Here is a 10,070-nt window from a genome sequence, read left to right on the forward strand (position 1 = left end):
GTCTAGTGTATAAAATGAATGACCAATAATGACAATTTTAATGGTTAGCTAATGGTTTGTAATGGTATTTCTAGTGGAAACCATTAGAATTTATGTGATAGTTTCTATAGTTTTTTTTTTCACAAGAGATTGTAACCATTGTCACAAGCTGGGGTTCCATATTCAAGAGTAGTACAGAAGCTTTTAATTTAAGCAGACTACTCTTTATATAACAACTGTCACTCGATCCATGCACACAGGAACAGTGAGAAACTTCACACTTGAAAAAAGCAGCATAATATGGTTAACAGCATTATCAAAAAAAACAACATTTCAAACACTGAATTTATCTTTTAAAGAGATTGTAAACACTGTGTGCTAACTGCTATAACCGCTAAGCATGGTGGGAATTATTCAAAATTGTAAATCCCCATATTGACTCAATATGCACATGACATTTAATACAGAGAACTCAAAACCTCACTCTCTTTATTTGAAATGGAGTCAACAAAGAGGAAGCAAGTGTAACAACTGTTTCCTGTACTCTTACATAAGGCATTGCTGATTGGAAATGATAGTATGTCTAATACTCATGCATCTAAATGCATGAAAATGTCCCCAATTTCAAAATACGAATCAATAAAACTCATGTCTATAATAATTAGTGCTGCCAATCAATATGACGGCAGTTATAATCTAAGGTACAATATTAGCTTTATCATTACACAAGCACTCATTAATCATGAATAATGTATTAATGTAATGAAGTATTTACAGCAGCTGAAGACTTAGAGCAATGCTAGTGTCTGTGGAATGCCAGTGAGAGACACTGAAGCTGAAGTGGAACTGGTAGAATGTCACTTCCAGGGTACATCAATTAATGCCTCTAAGGGTAATTAATCCGGCCGCAATCTGCTATACTAATTCATATAGTTTCATCATCTATACACTACAGACATGGGCATTTTTAGTACTTTAATTTCTGTGTGACTTCAGTGTAAATCCTAGCAAATGAGGTACATGTAGGAAACAGAGGAAATAACTTGTTCTGCCAGATCATGGCATGATGGATCCCTCTCATAACTAAAGCACTCTGTGTGCAAGTTATATTGCTGCATTTCAACTAAATGTATTACATTCAAATTGTATCCTATAACGCAAATACATACAAGAGTGAACAAAACTGTATTTGTTTTTTGGTATGTACAAAAATCAAACGGTATTTAGTGTCTTACATCAAAATGACCTCTTACTTGTATAATACAAGAACAAAATTCCAACAAAGATAAATTCAGACTTTTATTAAACATCTCCAACTTTAGATCAATCAGACTACAGTTAAAAGCTAACAAGGTAGGGTGCACACGCAAACACCCCCCACACACAAACACCACTCTCATAGACAGGATGAAAGTGCAATCCTGAATACAACAGTGACATTAATGCTCATTACACTATAAAGACTTGCATTTTTGCTGTGCTGATTATTTCATTAAGAATACTTCTTAAGGCACCATTTTACTTTTAGATGATAATTACATTACACTGCTAATATTACAAATGCAGCATACAAATTGCACAGGAGGAAAAAAAATCAATCCCTTCAACAAATCAGGCAGATATTGTGTACAAAGCACCTCCAAAACCCAACCTGTTAAAAACCACATTTAAACGCCCCATTACATTCTTTGCTCCGTTTGTAAAGAATAGCATCATAAAGTAAAAATTTTTTACCACTGTATTGTGAAAAGGAGGCATCCAGAAGGTGCAATTATCAAAAACACTATAAATGTTATCTAAACAAAATAGCTTTACAGATACCTGGACACTTAGGGCATTTTTGACCAAAAAGATTAGGTAAGGTGCTGTCATTATTTATGTAACATCTAGATGGAAAATCTCTCCTGTTTCCCAAATAGTTACAAATATTTGAGCCCAAAATTTTTTTAGCTACCAAAATCACTCCTCTGCTTTCTGTGATACATTAACCACAGCAGACAAACAGATGATCATGCACATGGACCAGAACTATTCACTAACTGCATATTCACTCTAGATAGGTGGCATATATATACAGAGAACAGCTGATTGTGTAGTATCTAACTTCCATTGTGTCACTTTACTTCTAATGGGGTGTAACTGAAAACACAACGGCATCATTAAGGCCCAAGTCTCAGGGCTTTAGGAAGTTTCCTCAAGCTCTTCAGCTTCCACCAAGCATGTCTGATCAGCCGAGGGTGATCTAAAAGGAGGATGGTACTCAAAGGAAGGAAGCAATGGTGAGCCAGAGCTGCTACTTTGGTTGAAAAACCACACAACTGCAGAAATTCCCAAAATAGCAATCACGCTCAGAATGACGAGCGCAGAGAGTAGAGGACTGCCATCTGAACAAGGGACGAAACAGAAAAACATTAAAACTATATACAGCCAAGCGCAGGAGATTATTGACGGGTGACAAATGAAAGGAAAAGTCATCAAAAACACAGTGCTGTGAAAAAGTATTTTTCCAGATTTCTTGTTTTTGTGTGTCTCTCATACTAAATTGTTTCAGAAAGTAAAACAAAATCTAAGATAAAACAAAGTCAACCTGAGTAAACACAAAATAGTTTTTAAATGTTAATGAAGCAATACCAACTATTTGTCCCCATAATTATTAATTCCCCAAATCTATGAAACTGCATTCATAATGGGGTTCAGCTGGACCAGAAGTAACCAGGCCTGATGACTGCAAACCCTGTTCAATCAAATCAACACTTAAATAGAACTTTTACAACAGCATGAAGTTGGTTAAAAGGTCTTACTCAATAACACACTATGGTAAAATTGAAAGAAATTCCAGAAATGATGAGGGAAAAGGTGATTGAAATTAGATCTGCAACGACTAATTGATAAAATCGATAATAATCGATTATGAAACTCGTTGTCAACAAATCTCTTTGTTGATTAGTTGGTCTGCGTGCGGCACGGGGTGCGTTTACATTACGTCACTGTTCCAAAAACACGCATCAGAAAGCACAGACCAAAGTTATGTCCCAAATGACGTACTATACACTTACACTATGCACTATGTACTCTAGAGTCTAGTGCATGAGTTTTAGAAAGGTAATATCGTCTAAAATGAAACGTGTTTTTTTTTTATTAACCGGAAGTATAAGCCATTCACTAGTTGACACAAAGAAAAGCTAAATTAAAATTTTAAAGTGCCCTAGTCAAAGTCCTGACTTGAACCAATTGAGATGCTGTGGCAGAACCTTACACAGGCTGTCCATGCTCAAAAACCCTCCAGTGTGGCCGAATTAAAGCAGTTCTGCACAGAAGGGTGGGCCAAAACTCCACCACAGAATTATGAATATCTGATCTGAAGCGTTTGGCTGCAGATATTGCTGCTAAAGGTGGCACAACCAGATTTTAAGTTTAAGGGGGGCAATTGCTGATAGGTGTTATATCATATGGGTGATAGGTGTTAGATAACTTTTTTGCTATTTAAAAAAAAATTATTAAATAAATAAAAACTATTGTGTGTTTACTCAGGTTGCCTTTGTTTTATGTTGTATTTTCATTTGAAGATCTAAAACTATTTAGTACAAGATATACACAAAAGTAGAAGAAATCAGTATATATCAGTATATCTTACCAAGGTACTGGGCCACCATGGTGGTGGAGAGCACTGACTAACATCACTCAAAAATTGTCTATAGGTTATTTTCACACTCATCAATGCATTCAGTGAGCCCTCAGGCTATGTGAATGGGGGCAGAGTCATAGGACTCTTTCATCATAGGAAAAAGGTGATCACCAAGAGGAACTTTGTACTGTTTTGCAGTGACTTCTCTCTAAGGAGACAAGTTGACACAAATTATGGGCTCCACAGTGCAAGTCACAGGTTTTTCGTTTAATCTGTCACCTGTCTCAATATTATGATGAATCTAGGCAAAAAAAAAAAAAAGGCAACACCATACTCACTCTTTTTCCCAATTACAACAGCCTCTGCCAAAAAATAAATAAATAAATACATAAATAAATTTATTTATTTTTACGGAAACAATGCAGTCATAATTTTCCATAATGTGACTGTAGCTTACTCTGGGCTGCTTCACACACCACTCCATTCTCACTTGTCTCAGAGCAGCTGATGTTTTCCCACTTGCCAGTGCTGGAGTGCAGCACCACACATTTGTCCATTATAGGTATGTCCCAATCAGCTGAGCCCCCTTCCACCCAGTTCTTATAGCTCACAATAGAATTATCGTTCCATTTAAACTGATCATCTAGCACAGATACACAAAGAAAGAAATACACAAGTAGAGTGAGAAATCAGTGAGTTGACAGTAACATGACCTACAAAATGAATCAATTCAGTTTATCAGTCTGTTTACACTGTGCATGTTAACTTTACCTATTTTGATCAAACTTTCAGAAAAGCTTCCCTTAAATGAATACATCGATTAATAAATAAAACTAAATAAATGCTACCACTGTTTTTACACAATTACCTGATATCTGACACATACACATTGAAATGTTATCTGGGTTGAATTACATGTTCTTCGAGTCTTTTGTTTTGCCCATACCTACAGACAAGTCTCTAAAAATAACCAGATGTTGAAGTTATGAAGCGAGAGGAAGTTGTATTATTCCCCTTTAGACAGCACAGCTGGAGGTGTTTGTATTCGGTGCTGAATTCCCTACATTATTTTCTCACTGCTCTTTTGCATCATTAAAAAGTTTACATATGTCTGAAAAGTGAATCTGAAAATAAGTTAGCTTGTTTATGTATGTTTACTTTGAACTAGGTTTTGCACCTAATTTGAGGTTTTTCATTAAAATCCACCAGTCTATCAAAAATAATTTTCAGGTACTATTAAATATGAAGTAAAAAAAAAAAAAAGACTGTGTCTGCCTGCTGAGTAACTGATGAGTCATGCTTCTGAGAACATTAAACACATTTTAATACATTCAAGCTTCAAATCACTAATCTCCAATTTTCAAGGTCATAATGGAATGTTAAAGCAAGTGTGTTTATAGGTGCATCTCAAAAAATGATGCACCTGTACATGAAGTTCATGCTTAACTCACACACGAAGTTTCCTCATTCCTTTCATATTACAGATCTCTGGTTCCTCCCAAAAGCCATATCCATTGAATTGATGTAAAGCTACCTGTTTGAAATCTACAGTTTGCAGATTGAAATGACAAACATTAGGCCTTACCGTCACTGTCATAATATAATCCTAGCCAGATGTTCACAGTGCCTTTCCACACCTTAGGACTGTACTGAACGATGAAGTCATTAACTGCAGCACTGCGCACCGTCAGAAGGGCTGATGAAGAAATTATGGAGAGAATGGGTGGTTAGGAGTTCATATTTATCACCTACTTATAAACAGCACGCAGAAAAGCCAAAGACTCGTACCAAAGCCTTGGCACATATCTTTAGCTTTCTCTATGGTGTAACTTTTGGCCACATCCTCTTCTCCATGGACAAAGTGATAGCAACTCTGGCCAAAGGGCACCCATGTCCGTACATCAGCTGGGCAAACTGTAAACACATTTAGATAGTGAGAGTATTTTTGAGTAAGGTCTCTGCAGCCAGGAAACCAACAGAAATTGCAGTCTGATATCAGATTATGATTATAGAAATACTTTGGAGAATAATGCTGATTCTTCAATGTTGATCACAGAAGTCGGGGGGGGGGGGGGGGGGGGGGTTATGTATAAGGATATAAGAGACATAACTGAATATGAACACATTATGTCTGACTGAACATATAATGTCTTATAAATGTATACAAATACAGAATGTCAGTGTTTTTTCAGTGCTTCCCAGGTCATATTAAATATTTAATATGTAACTTTAAAAATGTATTCTGGATTAGGCCTACAAATATGAATACTTGTAGCACTAAACAGATACAAATACTCTCATTGCTTTATACAGGAATCTGGGGCTACAGAGGGCACTGGTTCACAGAAACCGGACAGTTGCATTTCCGCCTGCAGATCTGCTGCTCGCTGGATGTGCTTTTGCACCATTCTGTGTAAACTTTCGAGATTGCTGTGCATGAAAATCCCAGGAGACCAGCTGTTTCCTAATCAAACCAAAACAGCCCATCACCAAACACAGTCAAAGTCACTGTGATCACTGTTTCCTCATTCTGATGTTTGATGTAAACTTTAACTGAAGCCTTTGTCCTGTATCTGCACGATTTTGTGTATTGTGCTCTTGCCAAATGATTAGATAACAACATGGATATGCTGAGATTTTCTACATAAAGCAGTCTCTAGAAGAACGAGAAAAAAACACAAAAAACAACCATCCAGTGAGTGGCCATTCCATGGGCAGAGACACCTTGTTAATCGGAGAGGTCAGAGGGGAATGACCAGACTGGTTCATGCTGAACGACTACTCATTAGAACCATGTGGTGAACAGAAGAGCATATCAGAAAGCATGTAAAACCTTGAGGGAGATGGGCTACATCACGTTTCATTCCTGTCAGCCTCAAAAATGTAAAAAAATTGAGGCTAAAGAGGGCACAGAGTCCATGGACCCAAGCTGCCTTGTGTCAACAGTTCAGGCTGGTGATGGTGGTGCAATGGTGTGGGGAAGGTTTTCTTGGCACATATTGACCAGTCCATACAGGATTTCACAGAGGTTTTTTTGTGATTGCTATGAACAAAAATGCTCGATTTTGCTGCTGCTTTTTACAAAATTTCAGAGTGTTTTTTGTGTAAAACTACTTGAACTGATAAAATTCCAGTGTTTCGCAATGATGAAGTGAGACCATTTAACTGTACTCCTGTTCGACGCACATGAATCAAAGAGGACTTTAACTGAATGCGAGTTGCGATGACATCACATGACGCATCTTGGCCCAAATCTGTGGTAATTTTTTAAAATTGCAAGCTCCTCTGAATATTGCAGAGGTTGCTAGATTTTGCATTAATTGCTGCAATTGCAAAAATCCTGGAGCGACTGATTGGGCCTCTTAATACCAATCAAACATCACCTGAATGCAATCAGACTATCCTTTTATGATCAAATTTACCCATTTATAATGGCTACCTTGCAGGACGATAAGGCACCGTGTCTTAAAGCACTGTCTCATCGCATGGTCATCTCAAAATGAGTTTAGGATACTTCACTGGCCTCCCCAGTCACCAGATCTAAATCCAGTAGTGCCCCTTTGGAATGTGGTATTAGGGATTCACAGCATGGATGTCCAGCTGACCAATCTGCAGCAATTATGTGACACAATCATGTCGACATGGACCAGATTCTCAGAGGAATGTTTCTAACACATATATGTGAAATCCATGCCACGAAGATTTGAGGCTGCTCTGAGAGCCCACAGAGGTCTTAACCAGTATTATCCTGGCCTTCCTAACAAAGTGGTCAGTCAGTGGATATTATAAATATATGTGCAAAAAATATACTACCATACTAACAGTGTATCAAGGATACTGTCCTGTGCGTCCTGCTTCGTTTTAAGTACACTACATGGAACCTTCCAGATTAGTCGTCATAACTCGTGACAAGCAGGAATCTGCTTGATTCAGGAAATTATTGGTATTTTTTAAACTGTCAACAAGAGGAGACTAACAAAACACACATAAAGGCCAAAGGCATTGTGCTGTCATCGTGCACCGTGAGTTTGAGCTACAAACAATGCTACGTTTTAAAAACCCTCCAGCAGCGCTGTCATCGAAGGAGTTTTTGGATTAACGCAACTTTTTTAGCACCTCGACTGCAGCCAAGAAGCAATAAATAACACTACACGGAAACGCTCATGCTTAACAAACAAACCGTGTTGTTAAACATAGCGGGGGTGAGACATTGCTACTTACCGCCATTAGCCTGAGCGCGAGCGCAGTAGCGTAGTAAAATCGAAATAAAGATCACAAGCGATAAAGTGTTACAGACTCTGGACGCCATACTCATCAGTGCAGAACAGAAATCATGGCTGCAGTGAGGAAGTTGGAGTGAGACAAGCGCGCGCACGCGCGCACGCACACACGCACACATACACAAACACGCAGACGAGCGCGCATGCGCACACACACACACACACACACACACAACCAGACTGGCCCGATCCGCTTCGGGCTGACTTGTTTACTCGCGCTTGTCTCTAAGTGGTTTGATTTGATTAATTGTTGCAGAATAATTGCCGATAATGACACCAACAGCAAGTCAGAAGGTGCTGATTAATTTTCCATAACAGAGTGACTCAGATTTTCTGAATGCCAGATCAAGTTTATATAATCATGCTTGTTCCTCAAAAAAAGGTCATTTCAAACTATAGTAACAACAGGGACTTGTATGGCAGGAATCCACATAAGCAGAATAAAAACAGTGCACTCGTTGATATTGTAAAGATATCTGTGAGGAGACGTTTATTTAGGATGTTTGGAAGGAGTCTCCAGTGACAGTGCTCTATATCAGTCAGAGGAACTAACCTGTTTGATGGAGGTTCCACAACATTAACCATAACTATAAATTGATAAAAATGGCACATGACCTGTCGTTCTTTAATAATAATAATAATAATAATAATAATAATAGTGCTGTGGCATAAGTATAATAAAACAGTTTAAGGCATGCTGTTTAAAAGAAATGATAGTCATTGTTAAAGTGTGAAGGTCATGCGTTCAGCGGATATAAACCTTTCTGCAGTACCAAAACTAGTGGAAGCTATCTAATATTGATGTATTAATGAAAGTTATTATAAAGAGCAACTTATTGTTGTTGTTATTATTATTAATAATTATTAATAATTAATAATAATAATAATAATAATAATTATTATTATTATTATTAGTAGTAGTAGTAGTAGTAGTAGTAGTAGTAGTAGTAGTAATGATAGTACTACTTTGGAGGGTCAACAGTTCTGGCGTTCTAAAAAGGTTCTACTTAAGGTTTTCTCAAAAGGAAATCCCTGGGATCTATACAAACTGAAGAATCTTTACTGATGCTACATCTTAGAGTGTAGAAGTTGAGTGTAGGTGTCACTGCAGAGAGAATAGTGGAATTGACTACCCAAACAGACAGAAACCCAAGCTCAGGACTGACCCAGGAGATATCACATGGCAATGCTACCCATTATACCACCGTGTCACCCCTGAAGAAACCTTAAGCGTTCTACATTTTCTAAGACCGTGCATGCTTTACATGATCTAAGACCATACTGTGTATGCTTTACATGATCTAAGACCATACTGTGCATGCTTTACATGATCTAAGACCATACTGCACAGGCTCTACATGATCTAAGACCATGCTTCGCATGCTTTACATGTTCTAAGACGTGCTTGGCATGCTGTACATGATCTAAGACCTACTGCACATGCTTTGCATGATCTAAGACCTACTGCGCGTGCTCTACATGATCTAAGACCGTACTGCTCATGTTTAACATGTTCTAAGACCATGCTTGGCATGCTTTACATGATCTAAGACCGTACTGCCTTGCTCAAGGGGCCAACAGTGGCAGCTTGGCAGTGCTGGGGTCTTAACCCCTGACCTTCCGATCAGCAACCTAGAGCCTGGCAGTGCTGGGGCTTGAACCCAAAATAATAATAATATAATAGTAATAATAATAATTGCTTAGATTTATGTAGTGTTTTTTAGACACTCGAAGCGCTTTACATAGTGTGTGTGTGTGTGTGTGTGTGTGGGGGTCCTCCTCAACCCCCCCTAGTGTGTAGCATCCACCTGTATGATGCAACGGCAGCCATAGTGCGCCAGAACCCGCACCACACACCAGCTAGTAATGGAGAGGAGAGAGTGGTGTAGCCAATTCAGAGATGGGGATTATTAGGGGGCCATGATAGAGAAGGGCCAATGGGGGAATTTCACCAGGACACCGGGGTAGCCTCCTACTCTTTTACGATAAGTGTCCTGGGATTTTTAATGACAACAGAGAGTCAGGACCTCAGTTTAACATCTCATCTGAAAGACGGTGCTGTTTTTACAGTATTGTGTACCTGTCACTAAGTTCTAAGTGCTGTTCTCAGTTCTAACACGGTTCTAAGACCGTACTGTGCGTGCTCTACATGTTCTAAAACCGTACTGCGCGTGCGCTACATGATC

The 10,070-nt window shown here is 38.4% G+C and overlaps 1 protein-coding gene and 1 long non-coding RNA gene across 2 annotated transcripts; one reads left to right on the plus strand and one right to left on the minus strand.

The window, feature by feature from the left end:
• Positions 1-1,265: 1,265 nt before the first annotated feature.
• Positions 1,266-7,991, minus strand: cd302 (CD302 molecule). Its single transcript, XM_017470511.3, has 6 exons — positions 7,826-7,991; positions 5,393-5,518; positions 5,190-5,300; positions 4,062-4,247; positions 3,943-3,966; positions 1,266-2,363 (listed from the first exon to the last, which is right to left on the minus strand). The coding sequence occupies exons 1-6, from the start codon at positions 7,917-7,919 to the stop codon at positions 2,161-2,163; spliced, it is 744 nt and encodes a 247-aa protein (XP_017326000.1). The 5' UTR covers positions 7,920-7,991; the 3' UTR covers positions 1,266-2,160.
• On the plus strand, positions 4,699-5,096 carry LOC128632927 (uncharacterized). Its single transcript, XR_008396590.1, has 2 exons — positions 4,699-4,834; positions 4,912-5,096. It is a non-coding gene; the product is annotated as an uncharacterized LOC128632927 (long non-coding RNA).
• Positions 7,992-10,070: the final 2,079 nt, after the last annotated feature.

This window comes from Ictalurus punctatus, chromosome 6 (genome assembly GCF_001660625.3).
Source record: "Ictalurus punctatus breed USDA103 chromosome 6, Coco_2.0, whole genome shotgun sequence".
NCBI lineage: Eukaryota > Metazoa > Chordata > Actinopteri > Siluriformes > Ictaluridae > Ictalurus > Ictalurus punctatus.

Coding starts and splice junctions, on each gene's coding strand:
- cd302 (XM_017470511.3), bottom strand. CDS start 7,919: ATGAGTATGGCGTCCAGAGTCTGTAACACTTTATCGCTTGTGATCTTT. Junction 5,519..7,825: donor TCGCGCTCAGGCTAATGGCG/GTAAGTAGCAAT, acceptor ATGTGTTTACAG/TTTGCCCAGCTGATGTACGG. Junction 5,301..5,392: donor AGATATGTGCCAAGGCTTTG/GTACGAGTCTTT, acceptor TTTCTTCATCAG/CCCTTCTGACGGTGCGCAGT.